This window comes from Oncorhynchus tshawytscha, linkage group LG07, assembly GCF_018296145.1.
Source record: "Oncorhynchus tshawytscha isolate Ot180627B linkage group LG07, Otsh_v2.0, whole genome shotgun sequence".
Classification (NCBI taxonomy): domain Eukaryota; kingdom Metazoa; phylum Chordata; class Actinopteri; order Salmoniformes; family Salmonidae; genus Oncorhynchus; species Oncorhynchus tshawytscha.
This window is the reverse complement of record NC_056435.1, coordinates 39,587,200-39,599,345: the sequence shown is the minus strand read 5'-3', so window position 1 is coordinate 39,599,345 and position 12,146 is coordinate 39,587,200. Positions and strand designations below refer to the sequence as shown.

At 43.0% G+C, this 12,146-nt stretch overlaps 1 protein-coding gene across 1 annotated transcript in view; it reads left to right on the top strand.

Annotated features, from left to right (window-relative positions):
* Positions 1 to 12,146, top strand: part of LOC112254482 (rho guanine nucleotide exchange factor 10-like protein) — a 149,145-nt gene that overhangs the window by 52,563 nt on the left and 84,436 nt on the right. Inside the window, exon 13 of the mRNA XM_042324390.1 lies at positions 3,767 to 3,885. Coding sequence (XP_042180324.1) covers positions 3,767 to 3,885 — 119 coding nt within the window. The remainder of the gene's footprint in view (positions 1 to 3,766; positions 3,886 to 12,146) is intronic.

Here is a 12,146-nt window from a genome sequence, read left to right as displayed (position 1 = left end):
AGTATTCATCCTTAGTGAATTGGTTCTAAGGTTGTATTTTTGAGTGGTTGACATCCAAACACAGCTCCTGACAGCAATTTTATGTGATGGTGTGTAATCTGTCACAACTGATATTTTCTAGTTTTTTTCCACATTTGGCAGTGGTGTACTGACCAGTGATGTACTGTGGCTAGGCCGAGCTCCCCTCTCTCTTTCCTCCCTCTTTCATTCAGACCTGATGAGACACGTTGTTTGTTTATCTTTCACCATGATGCTTCAGTTTACAACACAACATTAAGCAGAATAATGGCAGTTGGAGAGAGGGAGGGAGTGACAGAGATATTTGGCTGTGGAGCTCTGGCTTTCTGCTCTATCTGAAAGGGTTAGAGTGTCACGCCTTGACCATAGAGAGCCCTTGTTTCTCTATGGTGTAGTAGGTCAGGGTGTGACTGGGAGGTATTCTAGTTTATTATTTCTATGTGGTGTTCTAGTTTATTTTCTATGTTGGTGATTTGTATGATTCCCAATTAGAGGCAACTGGTAATCGTTGTCTCTAATTGGGGATCATATTTAGGTAGCATTTTTCCCACTTGTGTTTGTGGGATATTATTTTGTGTTTTGTGCAAGTGCACCACGTAGTCATGTTTCGTTGTTAGTTTATTTGATTTATTGTTTTGTTTTGCTAAGTTTCACTTTATAATAAATATGTGGAACTCAATATCCGCTGCGCCTTGGTCCTTCTCTCCTCACATAAGTGACATATGCCAGCAGCATACCACCCTGCGTACCACTGTTGGCTTGTTTCCGAAGCTAAGCAGGGTTGGTCCTGGTCAGTTCCTGGATGGGAGACCGGATGCTGCTGGAAGTGGTGTTGGAGGGCCAGTAAGATGCACTCTTTCCTCTGGTCTAAAAAAATATATCCCAATGCCCCAGGGTAGTGATTTACACTGCCCTGTGTAGGGTGCTGTCTTTCGGATGGGATGTTAAACGGGTGTCCTGACTCTGAGGTCATTAAAGATCCCATGGCACTTATTGTAAGAGTAGGGATGTTAACCCTGGTGTCCTGGCTAAATTCCCAATCTGGCCCTCAAACCATCACGGTCACCTAATAATTCCTAGTTTACAATTGGCTCATTCATCCCCCTCCTCTCCCCTGTAACTATTCCCCAGGTCATTGCTGCAAAGGAAAACGTGTTCTCAGTCAACTTACCTGGTAAAATAACGGATAAATAAAAAAAGAGGGTCTTTTGTGAATAGAATGTATTATCGCTGATTCATTAGTGACTTTGTGTGTGTGTGTGTATGCACATGCCCATGTGTGCTTGTGAGCGTGTGTGTGCAGTGACTTTCTGTCTTTCTCTCATTAAGGCCTACATTAGACTGGTTGTGTGTTTACTGTTTGTTCCAAGGGGCAGGCACCTTTACTTGTCATCATTAATACACAGGAAAAGCTGAATGGCAGGGTGTGTTTTCACAATGCCTGTATTTTGTTTTTCTCCTCCCTCCCTCCATGCACACAGTACTTAAGGAAATCAGAATGGGTAACACAGTCTTGGACGTACTCAGGTATTTAATATCACCCTCCACAACAAATAACATCAGCAGGACCAATACCTTATCTGAACCAACAATCACTTGGTTGCCAAACATACAGTAGTGGAGTGTTGTTTATGCTCATTGAATGATTAGCTAAAGAAAGGTGCTGAGCACAAAGGTGCAAAGGAAATCAGTGGACCCTCTGACCCACGCGGACCAGCTTCGGGCAATCGGCCTTCAATTACTGCCTTTTAATAAATGACCCTCATAGCCCTGATCCTCCCTGGAAAGAGATAATCTCAGAGGGAGATCATTTAGGAATACCTTGCAGGTATGAATACTTTATACATGATTGCAACCCAAATACTAAATAGCCCAACTTCATCATTATTGATTAATCAGTTGATGATCTGTCTGAGCCTGCTCCTCTGATTTGATAAATACCACCCCTCAGGGATTTAGACTGGTGGATTTTAGCAATACGGTATGTTTTTTCTTCTGGCTCATAAGAAAGCCTGGACTTTTCTCTTTTTTTTCTCAGCATTGTTGTCAAAAGACATCTCAAGTCTATCATTCTAAAGACACACAAGGTTTCATTGTTCCTATTCACACTGGTTCAGAGAAATATGGAATAAGTTATCATATGAAATGAGTAACAGATATGAAAGCCTCTCAACAGAAGGGGCTTTGACCTTGACCCTGTCCTCTCACTCTCTGTCACGAATACCACCGAAGGTGGCTCCCCTTCCTGCTCGGGTGGAGCTCGGCGGTCGTCGTCGCCGGTCTACTAGCTGCCACCGATCCCTTTTTCCTTTTCGTTTGTTTCTGTCTAATTGTTTTCACCTGTTCCTTGTTGGGGTTTTAGGATGGGTGTTATTTAAGTTTGTTTTGCCCGCTGGTGTTTGTGCGGACTTGTTGGTTGTTACGTTTGGTGATGTTTTGGTTTTGGGTTTTTCGCTGTCCAGCGTGTGTCTAGGTTTTGGGTTGGTTTAGTGCCAGTGTTTTGGGCATTCACCCATGTTTTGGACCTGTTACGATTTGAAGGACATTAAAGCGTTTTCCCATTCATTTCGCTCTCTGCATCTGACTCCTCACTCATTTCACTCACCCGACGTTACACACTCTCCAAACATCACTGAATGGATTCATATTTTGAAGGTCATCAATCTCAATGAGGTTATTAATTTGTATCATCATGAACAGTTATTCAGTACTGTACTGAGGCTTGTAAACATGAAGCTATGCAGAGTTAAGAGGTGTTGAATGTACGTGTCTCCAGTACATATTTATCTTTGGAAAATGTGAGAATAAGGGTTTAAAAGCAGTGCGACATCTTGAGGTTCTGTATCACCTGCAAATTGACTCCCTCTTTTTGTGTACCAGTCCTTCTAAGGGAAACCCATCTGAAATGTTATGAGTTGGGGAGACAGAACTCAACTAATTGGCCCTTAAGTCTCCTGTATTCCTACCTGCACTGCAACAGCCAAATAGCAAAAACAACCGCCGCTGTCAAATTAACTGGTCGCACATCTCAAACCAAATGAGGTGTTTAGGATACACTGTGATGTTGTGATGTGATGTTGCTTTGGAAACAGCAACTCTGTATTTCTGTGGCTTATTGCATATTGATATATGCAGTTATGCACAAGACACAGGGAGTAAATTAAAACAAGCTGTTTGATTGCACACACAATTGCCTTTTAGTTAGTTGCAATTGACAGTTACGAAATTACTTAATGGAGGTATTTTGGCAGATCTGTGTTGTGTCTGGCGAGCAGGTGCACCTGTTGTAGTGGCTTCGAGGTATTCAGATGTCATGCGCCAGCCAAATTCTTTATTAACCAGCGGTTGCCTTTCTCCTGCTGGGGCAGATACTTGCTGTTATTTTCTCTTTAACAAAGGATCATCACCAGTGCCTTAATCAGTGTTGGCCTAGCATGGAGCTTCTGGGAGTGGGCTGTACCTGGTCCCATCTCCCCTGGCTCTGACTGATTACACACACGCACAATTCTAATGATCCTATTCATATTACATACCTGAAGCCAATTCATCGGGTTACACTTTGTTTTGGAAACAAGAAAATAGACCCGTGTCCACTGTTCAGTCAAGTATTTCATATTTCTTATGAGTGCTTAGTTGAAGTGGGTCCACTTGGAAGGCTCAACTGCAGTAAGTACAAATACAGTTACAAGGTATATGCCATTATGAAATATGATTGAGTGGAATTAAAACATGTTGTCTTTTCTTCTAGGAGAGGAGAACACACCAGGATGGTTCTGTGCAGAGGATGAAGGGAAGACCATGTCACCATTTTGGCCTTTACTGGCCTGCCGTGTGCCCGTCTTTACCACCAAATCCTCAGACAGGAAGGTGAGTTCCAGGTAAAAAAACGCCTCTTTGTACGACTCAAGTCTTCTAGTTAAACAGAGTAGTGTGGGTTCTTCAATAGTTTTTAGAATTGTTTCTCAGACACACTGTAGGGCTAAACAGAATGGCCGCCCCCTATCGACATCACCGAGCAATCAATAATCAGGACGCAGCAACAAACAGTGAATGAGGATTATAATATTATGTCTACTCAGCTATATTACAGTGCAGTTAAGCGCAGTAATTTCCCATTGAAGGCAATCAAAGAGTACTTGCTTTAGCCCAGGAGCTAAAAATACCCTGTCTCAGGATGAATTCACTACAATGGCCCTAGGCTATCAAAATATTAAGATTGCATTGAAAAGACAGGTCTACAGTTGAAGTTGGAAGTTTACATACACTCAGGTTGGAGTCATTAAAACTCATTTTTCAACCACTCCACAAATTTCCTGTTAACAAACTATAGTTTTGGCAGATCGGTTAGGAGATCTACTTTGTGCATGACACAACTAATTTTTCAACAATTGTTTACAGACAGATTATTTCACTTTTAATTCACTGTATCACAGTTTCACTGGGTCAGAAGTTTACATACACTAAGTTGACTGTGCCTTTAAACAGCTTGGAAAATTCCAGAAAATTATGTCATGGCTTTAGAAACTTCCGATAGGATAATTTACATCATTTGTGTCAGTTGGAGGTCTACCTATGGATGTATTTCAAGTCCTACCTTCAAACTCAGTGCCTCTTTGCTTGACATCATTGGAAAATCAAAAGAAATCAGCCAAGACCTCAGAAGATAAATTGTAGACCTCCACAAGTCTGGTTCAGTGCAAATCAATCCCAGAACAACAGCAAATGACCTTGTGAAGATGCTGGTACAAACCGGGACAAAAGTATCTATATCCACAGTAAAACAAGTCCTATATCGACATAAGCTGAAAGGCCGCTCAGCAAGGAAGAAGCCACTGCTCCAAACCGCCATATCAAAGCCAGACTACGGTTTGCAACTGCACATGCGGATTGTCGTGGAAATTTCCTGTATTTACCAAATCATGAGAGCAAACCACACACAAGTCAGAGATATCATAAAGTCAATCTTTAATTATATGAGCTCCATCACAACCCTGTGACTCTCAGATCAATTCAGTGTCTATAAATGAATTCTCTGAGAGTCCTTACACATTGCCACTGAGATCCTTTATAGCAAAGACACACATAGCCAGACAGCATTGGCTATAAATTATTGTTCAGCTTTGTCTCCTAAACTATGTTATTTTCTCGCTCTCAGGACCATAAAACAAAACATATCAACAGTCATATATCAAATGCATCCCTCCTTGACAAGATCACAGAGACACAGTGACTGGCACACAGACATTGTGGAGCCAAGAGATAATTGATTTAAAATATATGTTTACAGATGAAGACAAGCTTGACCCCTCCCCTCTCTGCGGCCCAAGTAACTGACCCCATGTCAGAGAACAGATAACTGCAACCGGCCAACAGTATTATCCAAATATAGACATTCTGATAAGAAGTAACTCACAAGCATATAATGAATATAAAACATCATATCTAGGTTACCCAACTAATTCTGATTATAACAAAGATCGTTCTTTTTGGAGAAATGTCCTCTGGTCTGACGAAAATTGAACTGTTTGGTCATAATGACCATCGCTATGTTTGGAGGAAAAAGGAAAAGGGGGAGGCTTGCAAGCCGAAGAACACCATTCCAACCATGAAGCACAGGGGTGGCAGCATCATGTTGTGGGGGTGCTTTGCTGCAGGAGGTACTGGTGCACTTCACAAAATAGATGACATCACGAGGGAGGAAAATTATGTGCATATATTGAAGCAACACAAAGCTTGGTCGCAAATGGGTCTTCCAAATGGACAATGACCCCAAGCATACTTCCAAAGTTGTAGCAAAATGGCTTAAGGACAACAAATTCAAGGTATTGGAGTGCCAATCACAAAGCCCTGATGTCAATCCTATAGAACATTTGTGGGCAGACCTGAAAAAGTGTGTGCGAGCAAGGAGGCCTACAAACCTGACTCAGTTACACCAGCTCTGTCAGGAGGAATGGGCCAAAATTCACCCAACTTATTGTGGGAAGCTTGTGGAAGGCTACAAGAAAAGTTTGACCCAAGTTAAACAATTTAAAGGCAATGCCAATCAGATACTATTTGAGTGTGTGTAAGCTTCTGACCCACTGGGAATGTGATGAAGAAATAAAAGCTGAAATAAATAATTCTCATTTCACATTCTTAAAATAAAGTGGTGATCTTAACTGACCTAAGACAGGTAATTTTTATAAGTCAGGAATTGTGAAGAACTGAGTTGAAATGTTTTTGGCTAAGTTGTATGTAAACTTCCGACTTCAACTGTAGATGGAGGTGCATTGTGTGCGGATTTTCCCTCAGTCTGGACACAATAAGGCTACCGTAAGTGCGTACAGTTGTTGACGTCATCAGCACTTCGCTTTGCTTGCTAGCTTTCTGGCTAGTTACAGAAGTTAGCAGGCTACGTAGCTACAGTAGTTAGCTACTGCCATCAAGTTGTTGTTATGTTATTAACATATTTGCCTATTCCACCATTTTCAGAATACATACTTGCATTTGCATATAGTGTAGGAAAAGGGAACCCGGAAACAATGTGGACACATTTAAATGTAAATGCATGATGTGTTCGGAATTCTATGATCAAAACTTCATGATTAAAATTCCAAAACTTTATTAACTGCCAACTCTAGACACAACCATGGAGTCTTAGAATTACAAGGTGACACTGTACCTTCCACAGCAAAGCTGGTTAGAAAGTGGCGATCGATAGAGCCTGTGAAGAGTTGGGAGCCTCTCATAGATCAAATGGCAAACTCAGGTGAGAGACAGACTAAAAGGGTTTCAGGACTCCGTCAAAGAGTTATAAAATCAATTTGCAGTGGCTGGAAGATGATATTCAGACTACATTTTTAGCTATAATGCGGTTATGGGGCTTGCATCGCAAGGTGGGTGGGGGATTCCAAATTACCACCAGAGGAGGATGTTATAAAGTGATCAAGCAGTTACCTTAATGGTCGTGGGACACCCAAGCATAAATCAATGTTCCGGCATTAGATTAAGATCCCACACACAACCCAATAGTCTGTCTGGAAACTATGTGGGCAACGGAGCAAGGGAGGTCCTCGGCAGCTGGAAAAGTTGAATCGAGAGGAGACAAACATACCTCTCAATTACTGTGGGTTTTGGAACACTCCCGGAGGATCGAATGGAGCTTCTGGATTCTTCAACTAATATCTGGTACACCTGCTGAGTGAGTGAGCCAAGGCAATTCATGGACTTGGAGCCAGAAGTACCACTTTGCTTCAGGATTTGCCCACATTCTCTATTTCTGACACTAACAAATTAAGCACCTGAGCATGCCAATAGAAGGGCATATCTGTCATTAATATGAGCTGACCGTGAAATTGCCTGCTACTGAAATATTTCCTTGGGATAAGAGACAGCTTTGTTTTTGTGTTTGTGCTTGCATGACAGTATGTGACTGTGTGGGTGAGTTTCTGAAATTAATGTTTTTGTGTGCACATTAGTTGTTGATGTAGAGCATGTGGGAACAAGGGGCTGGGAGAGGCGAGCTGAATGTATATTCTCTTTAACCAAAGAGAAGGTGGTAAGTCTTTCATGCAGAACAGCCTGTGATTAGGGGCTTAACTCAACAGCAGCCCCCCCTCCTCTCTTTTTCTATCTCTTCCTCTCTCTTTCCCTGTCTTTCTCTCATTCTTTCTTTCTCCCTCTCTCTTCTTCTGTCTCTCTCCTTTTTCCCTTCCTCTCTCTGCAGTTCTGCCTTTGCACTACGATTGGGAAGCACACTCCTCTCTGTGCCAAAGCTCCCAACATCTCTTTCCCCCGCTTTGGCAGCCTCACTTGGCAGTCTGACTTGATTGAGGGTGAGAAAAAAAAGACGTCCAGATTGAAAGAGATGTGGCCGAAGGGGCCAGAGTCGTTACGAAAGAAAAATAAAGTTCTAAAGCAGGGTAGCATGAACAACATGTGAGCAGAGTATGGGTCACCTGAGGGAGCTCAGCCCACTGATCGCTGCTGTGCGCTCTGTACTCTGAACACTGCTCTGCTCTGCTTGCTGGGAGATGGAGAGGACTACTGGGCAAAGTCGTTAGGCACCGGAGAAACCCCTTATCACAGTCTCTGTTGAGTGAGATCAGTAGGGACTGACTGACACACGAGCACACAACCTAATCTACCAGGCATGGTTTGACCCACTTCTGAGGCACATAAGCAGTGGCTGTCATTGTTAATGTAGAACATCCTGTAGCCCTTTGTTGTTCTTGGAACTAATTAGAATATGTTAACCATGCAATGCCTCTTTAAGCTCTACTGTATGTTGAGATGAGGTCTTTGTAGAATGTATTGTATTATAAGAACACCATACCCCTACCCCATTGCCCACCTCACCAACCACATGTGAACCTGTTGTTCATAAAACTAATACAGAGGGGTGAAAGTGAGTGTTAATGTTGTCCAGGGAAGTGTCTGTAGGCTGTTGCCTATGTCTAACCCAGCAGAGGGTGTTGAAAGGGTTTTAGTTGGCTTGTCTGTGGTGCTCAACTTGAATTCCCCAGCTAGGGTCCAGCTTCACCACTCCACTTTCCTCCTTTCTCCACCGTGAATGTCACAGGGAAGTGGTCTGCTATGTTCCCAAGTCCGTCTATTTCCTTTCCATGTAGCGTATGACCCACTCAGATGCTCCAAGGCCAGGCTAATGGAGCACATTCAATGATGATGATCATACAGATGTAGGATCTTAATTTGAGCAAGTTTTCTACAGGAAATATAAATTATTATGTGGATTATAATTAATGGACATTTTTTGTGGGGGTTGATACATTTTAAAGTGGAAATTACAAACTTGAGAAGCCTTTTAAAACTTCAATACACTACAAGGTATGCATTTCCTGCTGCATAGGAAAATTCTCAGCAACAAAAGAGTTATATGTAGGATCTGTTGATCCTTCATACATCTGGCCGGGTTTGAAGCTTTTTCGTCATGATAGAACAGTGGCCTTTAGTAAGACAAGGGGTGGCAGCCTATGCATATTTTTAAACAACAGCTGGTGCAGGAAATCTAAGTAAGTCTCCGGGTTTTGCTCACCTGAGGTAGAGTATCTCATGATAAGCTGTAGACCACACTATTTACAAAGAGAGTTTACATCTATATTTTTTGTAGCTGTCTATATACCACCGCAGACTGATGCTGGCACTAAGACCGCACTCAATGAGCTGTATACAGCCATAAGGAACAGGAAAACGCTCATCCAGAGGTGGCGCTCCTAGTGGCCGGGAGCTTTAATGCAACGGAATTCAAATCAGTTTTACCTAATTTCTATCAGCATGTTAAATGGGCAACCAGAGGGAAACAAACTCTAGACCACCTTTACTCCACACACAGACACGTATGCAAAGCTCTCCATCGCCCTCCATTTGGCAAATCTGACCATAATTCTATCCTCCTGATTGTTGCTTACAAGCAACACTAAAGCAGGAAGCACGAGTGTCTCGGTCAATAAGAAAGTGGTCAGATGAAGCAGATGCTAAGCTACAGGACTGTTTTGCTAGCACAGACTGGAATATGTTCCGGGATTCTTCCGATGGCATTGAGGAGTACACCACATCAGTCACTGGCTTCATCAATAAGTGCATCGATGATGTCGTCCCTACAGTGACAGTACGTACATATCCCAACCAGAAGCCATGGATTACAGGCAACATCTGCACTGAGCTAAAGGGTAGAGCTGCCACTTTCAAGGAGCAGGACTCTAATCTGGAAGCCTATAATAAATCCCACTATGCCCTCCGACAAACCATCAAACAGGCAAAGCATCAATACAGGACTAAGATTTAATCATACTACACCGGCTCCGAAGCTCGTCGGATGTGGCAGGGCTTGCAAACTATTACAGACCACAATGGGAAAAACAGCAACGAGCTGCCCAGTGACACTAACCTACCAGATGAGCTGAATTACTTCTATGCTCGCTTCTAGGCAAGTAAAACTGAAACATGCATGAGAGCACCAGCCGTTCCGGACGCCTGTGTGATCACGCTCTCCATAGCCGATGTGAGTAAGACATTTAAACAGGTAAACATTCACAAGCCCGCAGGGCCAGACGGATTACTAGGATGTGTACTCCGAGCATGCGCTGACCAACTGGTAAGTGTCTCACTGACATTTTCAACCTCTCCCTGTCTGAGTCTGTAATGCCAAAATTTTTCAAGCAGACCACCATAGTCCCTGTGCCCAAGAACACTAAGGTAACCTGCCTAAATGACCACCGACCCGGAGAACTCATGTCTGTAGCCATGAAGTGCTTTGAAAGGCTGGGCATGGCTCACATCAACACCGTTCCATAAACCCTAGACCCACCCCAATTTGCATACCGCCCCAACAGATCCACAGATGACGCAATCTCTATTGCACTCAACACTGCCCTTTCCCACCGGGACAAAAGGAACACCTATGTGAGAATGCTATTCATTGACTACAGCTCAGCGTTCAACACCATAGTGCCCTCAAAGCTCATCACTAAGCTGAGGACCCTGGGATTAAACACCTCCCTCTGCAACTGGATCCTGGTAAGGGTAGGGAACAACACATCTGCCACGCTGATCCTCATTTCGGGGGCCCCTCAGGGGTGCATGCTCAGTCCCCTTGTACTCCCTGTTCATTCATAACTGCATGGCCAGGCATGCCTCCAACACCATCATCAATTTTGCCGATCGTCCTGTGGTGCCAGGACAACAACCTCTCCCTCAACGTGATCAAGACAAAGGAGATGACTGTGGATTACAGGAAAAGAATGACCGAGCACGCCCCCATTCTCATCGACGGTGCTGCAGTGGAACAGGTTGAGAGCTTCAAGTTCCTTGGTGTCCATATCACCAACAAACTATCATGGTCCAAACACACCAAGACAGTCGTGATGAGGGCACGACAAAGCCTATTCCTTCTCAGGAGTGAAAAGATTTGGCCTAGGTCCTCAGATCCTAAAAATGTTCTACAGCTGGACCATTGAGAGCATCCTGACTGGTTGCATCACTGCCTGGTATGTCAACTGCTCCGCCTCCAACCGCAAGGCACTAGAGAGGGTAGTGTGTACGGCCCAGTACATCAATGGGGCCACGCTTCCTGCCATCCAGGACCTCTATATCAGGCGGTGTCAGAATGAGGCCCTAAAAAGACTCCAGCCACCCTAGTCATAGACTGTTCTCTCTGCTACTGCAGGTACCCTCTGAATATATAGCCTTGCTTATTATTTTACTGCTGCTGTTTAATTATTTGTTAATTCATTTTTACTCATCTATTTTTTCCTTCACACTTATTTGTATTTTGTTTCTTGACTTAAAGCATTGTTGGTTAAGGGCTTGTAAGTAAGTATTTCAATGTAAGGTCTACCTGTTGTATTTGGCACATGTGACAAATACAATTTGATATGATTTGTATAGTAGCTCCCTGGGGGACAATGTTTCAGAGTTTACATGCAACTTCTGCTATCGAAATACGAAGATTACATTGAAAAGACAGATCTGAACACTATCAGACCACAATGCGACTTTTGTGCATCTACTGTAGTCCTGTCTTTTCAATGCAATCTTTTCATTTTGATAGCATAACTTTCATGTAAGTCTGAAGTGTAGACAAAGCCTAGGACCTTTGTAGTGAGATCATCCCTGAGACGATGTATTTTTAGATTCTGGGCTGCAGCAAGTCCTCTTTGATTGCCCTCAATGGGAAATGACTGTGTTTAACTGCACTATAATATAGCAGAGTAGACATAATATTATATTCCTTACCCCCCTTTCCACGTAACATTATAATTGTCAGAAGGTGAGTGTAGCTTGTGCATGAAGTCAGGAGCAGGAGAGCAAAATGAGTGCGCAATGTACTTTACTCAAAAGATAAAGGCACAAGGTAAACAAATACACTTGACCAAAAACCAATGGTAAATATTATGCACGGGTGAACACAGCACCCGTCGAAAAACAAGCCATCATGAACCGAACTGAACATAGGAATAATCACGCACAACAAACATGGGGGAAACAGAGGGTTAAATACATGAACATGTAATTGGATAATGAAAACCAGGTGTGTAGAAAACAAAGACAGAACCAATTGAAAATGAAAGATGGATCAGCGATGGCTAGAAGACCGGTGACGTCGACCGCTGAATGTCGCCCGTACAAGG